We start from the raw sequence: 10,896 nt of genomic DNA, 5'->3' as shown, positions 1-10,896 counted from the left end.
CCGGGGGTGCGGAGCGGGTCGGCTACGTGTACGTCGCGCGGCTACGGTCCGCCCGGGACGGCGGGGCCGCCGTCGGCTCGGGGAGGAGTGCGGGGCGGCGGAGGCGAACCTCCCCTCCGCGCCGCGTCCTGGGGGACTTGCGGGGCCGGGCGGCCGTGCTGGCGGGGCGGGGAGGCCGGGCCGGCGGGGCCGCACGTGTTCGCCCCTCCCGGGGCCGGGCCGGGCCGGGCCGTGTGGGCGCAGGGGCCAGCGGGGCGCGCCGGGGCGGGGGTCCCTACCTACCTACACGTGCTTAGCACTGGGGGGCGCGGCGGCGGCGGCCGCGGCTCTCTGCGGGGACCCCGACCCCGGCGCACCGTCCCCGCGCCCGCCGGGCGGGTGCCGGGCCGGCGGGGCGCTCCGCGGGGAAGCGGCCTCCCCGAGCGCAGCCTTAATACATTGCTATTTCTGGCCGGGCGGCCGGAGCCGGGCAGGGGGCCGGCTCTGCCTCCCCCTCCCTCCAATGGCGAGGCCGCCCCCGGCCCCCGGCCCCTCCTCGCCGTGACGTGCCGGCCCGGGGCAGAGGAGGCTCCCGAGCCCTTGGCTGTCCCTGCAGAAGCTGTAACAAAACGCAGACCCCCAGCGCCGGGCTAATGGAGGCAACTTAGACAGGAGCAGGCGCGGCCCCTCGTCTCTCGGCGCTGCCTGCTCCCCCCCGCACCGGGCGCGGCGCTCCCCGCCGAGCCGCCGCCCGAGCGCCGCCGGGCCCGCGGGACTGCCTGGCCGCTCGCGCTGCCCCGATGATGTTACCGAGCCCCGTCACCTCCACCCCCTTCTCTGTCAAAGACATCCTCAACCTGGAGCAGCAGCAGGACCCGCACTATGGGGCCCAGCTCCCGCACCACCTGGAGCACCACTTCCACCCCGCCGCCTGCCTGCTGGCGGCCGCCGACGGCGCCCGCTTCTCCGACGGCGAGGAGGAAGAGGAGGAGGAGAAGCTGTCCTACCTGAGCCCCATGGCAGTGCCCGGCAGCCAGGCGGACGGGCGGATCTCCGCCGACAACTACGTGCACGCCGTGCTGCGCGGCTCCTGCGAGGCCCCCGGCCCGGGAGAGGAGCTGGACCCCGCGGCCCGCGACCCAAGTGAGTATCGGCCCCGCCGCGCTCCCCCGCCCCGCCCCGCCGGGACGGGCCCGCGCTCGCTCCCCGCGGAGCGTTCCCAGCCCGCTGGGCATCGCCCCGCGAAGCCCCGGTCCCGGCGCTGCAGCCCGACCCCCGCCGCCGCCGCCGCGTCCCCGGGGCATGTCGAGCCGGGACTGGCACGTCGTGGGGCTGCCACCGCCCTCCTCCGCGCCCCGCTCGCCGCCTCCCCGGTGAGCGCCTCCGCGGGAAGCGCCTCCGCGGGAAGCGCCTCCGCGGGGCCCCGATCCGGAGCTGCCGGATCAGGCCCGCGCCCGGCAATTTCGGCAGCGGAGAGGGAGAGACAGGGCGGGCTAGGCCCAACCCGCGCCCGCTGCGGCGGGGCCCTCCGGGAACCAGGCGGCGGAGCAGGTGCCCGGCCCGGAGGCGCGGCGCGGTCCGGGGCTCGGCCCCGCGGCGCCGCAGCGGTAACGCCGCAGCCGGCCCGGAGGCGCGGAGACGCGCCCGGCCCCGCCGCCCGAACCGGCCCCTCGCAAACACCGGCGGTGCCGGAGGCGGCCGGTCCCGGCGCTGCCTCCCCGCCCGCACTGCGGTTCCCCGACGGGCGCGTAGCGGCGCGGGGCCGGCCGGGGCGCGGCGCGGGGCTCTCGCCCGCCGGTGGGGCCCGTCGGGAGCAGCGAGCGCCCGGCGTCGGCGAGGTGCAGCCGTGACCTGTGCTCCCCCGTGCAGAGAGCTGCGTCCTGAAGAAGCCGCTGGACGCGGCGGAGAAGGCGGAGGAGGGAGAGAGGCCGAAGCAGCGGAGCCGGAGGAAGCCGCGCGTCCTCTTCTCCCAGGCGCAGGTCTTCGAGCTGGAGCGGCGGTTCAAGCAGCAGCGTTACCTGTCGGCGCCCGAGCGGGAGCACCTGGCCAGCAGCCTCAAGCTCACCTCCACGCAGGTGAAGATCTGGTTCCAGAACCGGCGCTACAAGTGCAAGCGGCAGCGGCAGGACAAGTCGCTGGAGCTGGGCGGCCCCGCGGCCCCGCCGCCGCCGCGCAGGGTGGCCGTGCCCGTGCTGGTCCGCGACGGCAAGCCGTGCCTCGGCGGGTCGCAGGGCTACGGCTCGGCGTACAACGGGCCCTACTCCTACAACGGCTTCCCCGCCTACGGCTACGGCAACGCCGCCTCCTACAACCCCGGCTACGGCTGCACCTACCCGGCGGGCACTGGCGGCGCCTCCATGCAAGCCGCCTGCAGCCCGGCGGCGGCCGCCGGCCCCTTCGTGAACGTGGGCGGCCTGGGGGGCTTCGGCGGCGGCGGCCAGCCGCTGCACCAGGCGGCTGCGGGGCCCTCCTGCAGCCAGGGCGCACTGCAGGGCATCCGGGCCTGGTAGCCCGCACGCACTGAGGGCCGGGAGCGGACCGGCAGGACGGCCCGGCGGCTCCGGGGCCCGGTTATCACCCGCACCGCAGCCCGGCTGCGCGCCGCGCAACGCGCGCCCTGGACCGGAGGAGCGGCGGCGGAGGCGGAGGGGCGGCGCGGTGGGACGCCGGCGCTCCCGCGGGCCGCGGTGCGGGGCCCGGCGGCGGGCGGAGCGGCGCGGCGGGACGGGGCCGCCCGGGCTCGCAGCGAAGCGCCGCCGCCCCGCGGAGCCGCCGCGACGGCCGGGCGGGCCGGAGCCGATCGCGCCGCGCCAGCGGAACAGCTTTGCTTGTAAAAAGCCGACGGCGGGGCCCGGGGGTGCCGCGGCCCCTCTATCTACTCTGTATCGGTTACTGCCAGCGCCAGCTCGCCGAGTCAGTCAATAAACCAGGTGCAATATCCGCCGCCCGCTCCTCCTTCGCCCTGCGGCCGTGCCCGGCGGGGCCGGGGCCGGTGCCCGGCGGCGGGGCGGTCGCAGCGGCGTGCCCGCGGGGCAGGGCGGCCCGGCCGGCTTGTGAGCGTGCCAAGGGCGCTGAATGGGGCCGCGCAGCTCAGAGCCGGGCCCATTGTGGCCGCCGGGCCGGCGCTGAAAGGAGCCGCCGAGGAAGGTAGCGGGAATAGGCGCTTATTGGATTCGGGAACAAAAGGTGTGGCAGGGAGGCGAGGGACAAAGGGGCCCCGGCGCCGAGATTGACGGGCCGCTTTGCCCCCCACTGAGGCCCAGGCCCGGCGCTTTATGCGCGGGGGCTGCAGAAACGTGCTGGGTTTTGTTCCCCTTTCTGGGAGCGCAGGGGGAGAGGAGGGGGGTCCGCGGGCCGCTGATTAGGGCCGGCCGGGCCGGGCAGCCTGAATGCCGGGGCATTATTGCTACATGTTCAGCCATTTCGCTCGGCTGCAGGGGGAGGGGGCGGCCGAGGCCCCCGAGCCCCGCGGGACCGGCCGCGGGGTCGCCCCCCGCCCGCCCCATCCCGGGCCGCCCCGTCCCGCCGCCGCCGCGGAGCTCTCGGGGCGGTCCCGGCCCCGCCGCCGCGGGCGTGCCTCTGCCACGCGGGTCCCACCGAGCGCCGCCGCCGGGGCCGCAGCCGCGCTCGGGGAGGGCCGGACACCCGCGGAGCCCCGTCTGGCTCGCCCCGGGTGGCAGCGGAGACCGGAGCTCTCCCGCCGCGTCCCGCACGTCTCCCTGGCCGCGACGCTGGAGCTCCCGAAGATGTTTCCAGCGGAGCCTTTGCGGAACCGTCGGGACAGATGCAGCCCAGGGGCTTGGTATGCCTCCCCCCTCGCCCGGCGATGCCCACCGTGTCCTCCCCTTGCCCTCCCCATGCCTGTCGTGTGACGGTCCCTCCGCCACGAGCAGAGGACCAGGTTTCGTAGCCTGCCATTGCAGAAGCAGCAGGTAACGACCATTCACGCTGCTAAACCTGGTTTTACGCTGCACATTTCCACCACACGAGCTGAACACGCACCCTCGGGGTTTGCTGTTTGAAAGGAACTGGAGAAATTCTTTCCACTGCAGCACCGCAGGGACAGAGCGGGCAACCAGCAGGCCCCGGCTCCCAGCCCTGGCTCGGTACGGCACGCCGCTGTCCCGCGAGCCACCCCGAGGCTGGCAGGCTTCGTGGGGCCGGCGCTGGGAGAGGATGCGGCACGCCCAGCCGGTTGTTTGCTGGATGGCAGCAAGGTGTCGCGGGAGAGGAAGCCCAGGCCCTGCTCTTGGCGTTCGGAGATGAGTGGTTAAGGCCCTGTGGTCTCGTGGGTAGAAACAGGATAGCCAAGAACAAAGATAGGTAATGCTCTCTCTTCGCAGCAGCAGTTAGGCTGGGGAGATTTGTCTCTGCCATAGGAAAGAGTTGCGTTTTCCTCCATGTTCTGCCAGACTGTTGTCTGCAAAAATAGGAGACCCGTGTGAGTTCATGCCTCAGTGTGCAAGCCAGAGGAATCGTAACCATGATACGAGCTCCTCCGAAATCAGGGGGTGTGAGAGGAGCTCCCAGCTTAGCACATCCCCTTCAAGTACGTGGCAGCTGGTTAGAAACTCACTGCATCCCCAGCAGCACCCAGAGGCTCCGGCTGAGACCAGAACCCTGGCATGGGATATGCTGCCCACGTCCGTAGCCACAGTCTCCGGAGCACGGACAGTTAAGTAAAGTGAAGGGGCACACGGGGACCCCATGGCCGTGTTGCAAGAGGCGATGCCAGGCAGTACCAGCATTATCAAGCACCAAGAGTACCCAGCATTGCTGTAGGCGTGAGGTCAGTATTGTGCTCACCCCACTTTATGCCTGGTGACACCCCTGTGTGCTCCCCGGCCCCGCTTTCCCCACACAGAGATGGAACAACACCCTGCTGGGGGATGCCGAGAGGCCTGGCTGCAGGCTGATGTGGCATGGCGGTGGAAGTTTCTAGATGTCCACCATAGTGAGCTCCATTCCAGGGACAGATCCCAGCTGTCCCACCGGCTCAGACTGGGGGGAGGGCAGGGTGTTAGTGGGAGGGACCCCTCTGCTGACTCTCGCCCAAAGCCCCTGAGCCGATGGGGAGGACGGAGCAGCACAAAGAGGTGGCGGTGCCGGAGGGCCCGGAGCAGGGCGGCAGAAGTGAAGCGCTCCAAAGAGGAGGAACAGCCGGCGGAGGCCAGTGGGAGGGAGATGGTGGGAGACTGCAGATTGGACAGGCTGCCCAGGGAGGAGAGACACAATGGAGGGAAGTCGCTGCGTGGCCACGCTGGAGGCAGCGCCTGCCCATGACGCACCCCGTCCCCTGCGCCCTGGGGTGAAGCGGGGTGCTGCCGGTGGGGTGAAAGGCAAGAGGCGCAGGGTGCTGGTAGAAATCTCTCCGGCATGGTTCCACTGCAACAGTGGCGCGGCCGGAAGGACACCGGGGAGGGAGGGATGGGGAGGGCCATGGTCAAGGGGCAGAGGGCACATGTTGTTTCTTCCCGGTCAAACGGGGATTTACTGCTGTTTGGGAGTCAGGAAGGGAAGGTGCCGATTGATTTCGGACAGGGACGAGATTCCCTATAACCACGCACTGACTTAAAGCAGAGGAGGGACTGGGGGGGGTGGCCAGGCTTTAACTACAGGGCCTCAGGCCCGCTCTGTGCACAAGCTCCAGTTCTGTTTTTCATTCAGGTTTCCTGGCCAAGGAGGAGGCCATGGGCAGAACTTGCCTCTGTCCAGTGGTTCCCAGGGAGGCTCTATCCAAACCCCAGTGCTAGCTGGTGTTCTGTGGCCTCTCCGTCATGCCCAGGATGGTGCGGTAGCAGCACTGTTCCCTCTGCAGTGCTGCAGATGTGCTCTGGTTTTCTCTCCTTCCCGACATCTTTTTCCATTCCTCCCTCCTTCCCTCCCACTGTGGTCATCCCTCCCCCTTGCACCCTTCATCCTTCTGTCTTCACCACCCACTTGCTGCCATCAGCAAGGAGCTCACCTGGGTGCGGAGCAAGACGCGTGCTCCCAGCATGGCCGGCCAGGCTGCCTGTGGACCTGAGCAGACCTCGCTGCATTCTGGTCCCATCTACTTCAATCCGGGCACAGCCACCTCCCACTGCCTCGGGGCCGGGAGCCCGGGGACCCAGCTGCGTGCTGGGGTGGTGCCTGGCTCTTGCCCCTCTGTGTTGGAGCTGAGTTGGAGCGGCAGCTCCTGCTCTGCAGTGCTTCCCACCGCAGCCGCCCCATGCCATGAGCTGGGAGCTGCTGAGGCTGCCTGGCCACCGGGGCTCTGCAGAGCCGTCAGTGCTTGGTGGGCAGCTGGTGCTGGAGACGCTGGAAGCTCCTCCTGGCAATGGCAATGCGGGGCTGTTGCACAAGCACTCTCCATTGCCAAGAAAGCTGTGGCCAGCCATGGATCAGGTAATTAATTAAAATACTGGTACTTGTGCTGTGGAGCCTTCAGTGTGGGTTTCTCCCAATACTTGTGTGCCAGCATGAGGGACAGGGACCTGCCTCCCTTCCATGGATGAGTCACTGGTGGCCACAGACCCTCCCCAGTCCTCCAGCCAGACCCATGCATCACAAGATAACTACACCTGACTAAGCGGGGTGGGAGGGACTCGTGTATTTTAGCTGTTCCTTCTCTCCTCCCTGCACCAGAGAGACCGGGCACAGTGCTGCTATGAAGGCTTCAGGTGGCCCACCTGGAGAAGGAGACTGCATCTTCATCCCCTCCAGAGCAGAGCACTGCTGAAGGCGAGCCGCCCCCGGGCCCTGCGGGACCCCTTCCCAGCTGCGCCGTGCCACCTTCCCCTGCCTGGGCGATAAAATCCACAGTCGCTTTCCCGGGGACGACCCTTTGCCGCACCCGGGGCTGCTGCAAGCGGGTGCTGCCGGGGCGAGGTGGGTCCTCGGCTGCCAGCGGGGTGCTGGCTGCGAGCCCCAGGTCCCTCGGGCTGCCAGCTGGGACACTGCTCCAGGGGCCTGTCCCCAAACGAGATACGCCACCGCCATCTATCGGCAAGCATCCGGGGACAGGGAGCGACAGGTACCCCTCTGTCCCGGCCACCCCACGCCACGGGGACTCTGTCTGGTGTTGGCTTGGTTTGGGGTGCCCGAGTGTCCCTGCAAGGCTTGGAGGGCTGCAGAGCAGGCGGGCAGGGCTGTCTCTCCCCGCTGGCATCGCGTCCCCAGCGCTGGGGACGGCGGTGGGACACGCTGGGCATCGGGAAGGCTGGGGTGGTTGCGTTGGCTCTGGGCAGGCTGGCGTCTCCCCACGGCTGAGCTCTGCGGGAGCTGGGGTCTCTCGACACACGCAGGAGCTTTGCTGCACCGGGCAGCGTTGCTGGGGCTTGTGCATGCAGCGAAAGGAAAGCAGCCACCTGTGCCCCCACTGCGGTGGGAGAGCTGGGGACGGGGCCAGTGTCCCCTCCCAGCCTCTAGCCACCATGTAGGTCCCTTTCTGGTGTTTCGCGCTCTGTGGTTTTTTAACTGAGCGCAAGCATCCAGCACATCTTTGTGAGAGACCCAGCAGGTTTTTAGCTCTGATTATCTTCTCCGTCCCAAAGCGGTGCAATTCACCCAACACCAGGAGCCCCCCAAAGCTCCCGATGCCCCGGCACCGCCCGCAGCCTCCAGCTACCGCACTCACCCCCCGGCAAGACCTTGCCCAAGGACATTTTTGGTGGTTGCGGTGCCCAGCGCCTGGTGCCCGTTACAGCTGCGTCCTCACCAGAGGGAGCTGTGTCCCTGCCGAAGGCACGGCCCAATTTTGGCCCAGTTCCCTACTCCCTCCCCCTTTTATAGCCCTTGGCAATCCTGCGGGGGACATAGTGCCCAGGTCTAATAGGCTCCCAAGGGTGCCGGGGACAGAGAAGAAGACTGCTTGGGTTTGCATTTCTCCTGGCACCCACCTAGCTGTGCCAGACACAGTCTGTGCCCTGCCAGGAGGCTCTTATGTCAGACCCTGTGCCCTAAGTGCCCTGGGGGGATTGCAGGGTTTCCCTGGGGCTACTGCCACCGGCAGTGCCGTACCTCCAGGTGTGCTGGGCCGGGGGGATTAGAGCCCCCCATCTCCTGGAACAGCCCTTGCTTCAGCTGCTTCTGAGACTGATCCCAGGGCAAGCTCTAGTGTCATGGTGCACTTGAGCTGTCCCCACTGTCCTCGCCTGTGTGTCCATGGGAGAGTGACTCTCCCCACGCCACCCCCGTCCAGCCCAGGAGTGGATCTTCTTCCACCTCTGCCACCTCCCCGGTGCGACACGCCAGCTGCCTGCATGCCAGCTCCAGCCAGGCAGCATCTTCCCAGGGCTGCTTTGCAGCCCCTTGTCAGGGACACATAACCCTGCGCTAAGTATGGGTATTGCCAATATCTCCCCATCAAACCAGACACGCTGAGAGCAGTCCCAGCCCTGGGGATTGCTTCCTCTAGTGGCTCTTTACAGCCAAGAAAGCAGGTTTTCAGCCTCGGCTTTACCTTTCAGGCTACATTCCCTGCCTCCCTGCACAGCCAGGATGCTTGGCCGGAGCCAGGCAGGCTGGGACCAGCCCAGCCGGGGGTTGTCTCTCAGGAGTTTAACCCAGGCAGCGACGTGGGTCAGAATAGGGTTTCCCAGTGCTCACCAGAGGCAATGTCTGCTCTGTGTCCAGGCAGCCCCAGCGCCTGCATTTACCACTGCTGTAAGGCCGTGAGGTCATGAGAACTTGTACGACTTTACTGGGGTCTGACAAGAGCCCTGAGGAATCCCAGAGCCGGGGCAAGTCTGGGCTGGAGGAAGGCTGGGAGCCCACCTCCTCCCACTGAGCAGGGCTGCCAGGCACCCGCTGCAGGGGGGCTGGAGGGGCAGGAAAGCTCGGGGTAGCCCAGGGCACCAGCAGAGGAGGGGCAGGGATGTGGTTTGGCAGGGCAGTGCTCTTGCCCCTCTTGCCTGTCCCCAAGCTGGGCTGGCAAAGGCCGCTGCAGGCTGGGACCCAGCCCCCTGTGTGGGGTCCCCAAGACAGTAGCAGCTCAGGAGCCCACCAGCTCCCATCCGAAGGTATGGGACAGGCACACTGGAGGGGTCTCCCCTTCTTGCTCTGGAGGGGTCTCCCCTTCTTGCTCTGGGGGAGATGACCCCCCAGCTCCCCTCCAGCAGGAATAAGCAACTCAGCCCCCAGCCCTGCCCTTAACCTGTGGGAGTGCAGGCGTCTACAGTTACCCCAGGAAGGCGGCCGGGGGCTCCTGAGCTGCTCCTGGCATGGCAAACTGGCTGCCTGAAATAGCTTGGGCTCTGGCCATGGCAGAGCTGTGGCAGCCCTGAATCTATCACCCAGAGCAGGGCAAGGCTTGGCTCTGTCTGCTCAGGGGGCTGTGGGGCTCACCCACACCCAAGACCCCCCCCAACTGGGCACCAGCAGCAGGACAGGGCTCGAGGGGCAGTTGGGCATGGGAAGGCAAGGCAGCAAATCCCTGCCCACACTGGATGTGGCCAGGGATCCTGCAGGGAGCCAAAAGGAAAAGGGGCTGTCTTCAAAACTCTGCTGGGCTGAGCGTGGCTTCCTTGCTGGAAAGCCAAAAATAGTCTCTTTACTCAGAAGAGGCTGTAGGAGGGATCTCACTCGAAGCGCAGCCAAATACCTAGGAGGCTGTAGGACAGACCCAGAGCAGCGTGGCTTCGCTGAGGCATTATCAGACCTTGGAAAGGCAGTGGCTGTAGCTGAACCAGCCAATAACCTCGTTACCTCTGGGCATCTCATCATGCCAAAGGCACCGGGGGAACCGGACTGGCTGGTGAGGGAACACCCCACCCTGGCAGAGCTGGGGAGCAGCCACGTGCCGCCATGGCCGCCCTTGGTCTGTGCAGAGGTTCAGCTCAGGGGATGGAGACAGCAGCAGGACAGGGGATTTTTCCAGTCTTACGTAGCCTGGCCTAAACCACAAGGGATATCTGGAAAGCCCCTGGGCAGCTCTGCCGTCCCTGCAGTGCCAGACCCCTCACAGGCAATGCCATCCTCTGCGGGGCTGCTGCCGCCGCCGCCTGCACTGGGCAGCACCCAGCTGCTGCTGGGTGAGCTGGCAGAGCGCCGGGAGACCAGAAAGGCCATGCCCCTGCCAGGGGAGCGCTCAGGCCAATTGCTCACATGGCAGCATCTCTGTGCTGTGCTGACTTATCATCTACGCATTCCCAGGGGTCTTGCTCCCTCCCCCAGCACTTCTGTGGGCAGTTATTCCTGGAAACATCCTGGAGTCACCTTCAATCATGCCTTCGCCTGCTGACATTTATAGAGCTTCTTCTAGCAGCTGATGGGTTTAATAGTGTGAATCTCTCCCCAGCCCCAGCCTGTGTTTATGCCTTTCCCTCCACGGGGTCTCTCGTTGCCCCGGTGCATGGTGAGGGCTAAAGGCAAAGCTGCAGCTCTGCTGCCAACAACTTTTGGCTTCTGGGCAGGGAGACCGGTCCTGGTGGAGCCCAGTTGTACCCGTCTTCCGTCTAATGCCCTGCCCGCCAAGCTAATCCTCCCCTGGTCTCTCCCAGCCATTTCTGCTTCTCGGATTTCTCGCTCTTGGGTGGAGGAGCCGCAGGGCTGCCAAATCTTGCAATACTCAGGCTATTTCTTAAAGCCCCAGCTCCTGAAATGGTGGGAAAACTGGAGGCTCCCGCCTTCCAGTGACTTTTGTTTCTTTAAGGAGTTTCTTGTCCTCCTGCTTATGCAGAAAAAGCGGGGACCAGGAGCCTGCAGCCCATGCCAGGAAGCACAGGCTGGGCACACAACCCTGCGGACCTGGGCTGTGGAGCAGTGGCCATGGCTGCTCTGTGCCCAGGGCCACCCAGACCTGCCGGGCAGCTGTCAAAAACCCCACTGGGGGTCGCTCGGCATCTGTCACCCACCTTCAGGAACCAGGGACAAGAGAGATGCGCAAGAGAAAGGTGGAGCCATGGCTGGGATGGTGTTTCGGCAGGGTGTCAAGCA

General features: G+C 67.0%; 1 protein-coding gene across 2 annotated transcripts; it reads left to right on the top strand.

The window, feature by feature from the left end:
- Positions 1-779: 779 nt before the first annotated feature.
- On the top strand, positions 780-2,489 carry NKX2-3 (NK2 homeobox 3). Of its 2 annotated transcripts, none has more exons than XM_072870716.1 (2): positions 780-1,122; positions 1,849-2,489. In XM_072870716.1, the coding sequence occupies exons 1-2, from the start codon at positions 780-782 to the stop codon at positions 2,487-2,489; spliced, it is 984 nt and encodes a 327-aa protein (XP_072726817.1). The 2 variants fall into 2 exon arrangements, with proteins under 2 accessions (XP_072726817.1, XP_072726816.1); XM_072870715.1 differs by having other exon boundaries at positions 780-1,132; positions 1,853-2,489.
- Positions 2,490-10,896: the final 8,407 nt, after the last annotated feature.

The sequence above is a fragment of the Ciconia boyciana genome, chromosome 8, assembly GCF_034638445.1.
Source record: "Ciconia boyciana chromosome 8, ASM3463844v1, whole genome shotgun sequence".
Lineage (NCBI taxonomy): Eukaryota > Metazoa > Chordata > Aves > Ciconiiformes > Ciconiidae > Ciconia > Ciconia boyciana.
This window is presented reverse-complemented; position numbering and strand designations above follow the sequence as displayed.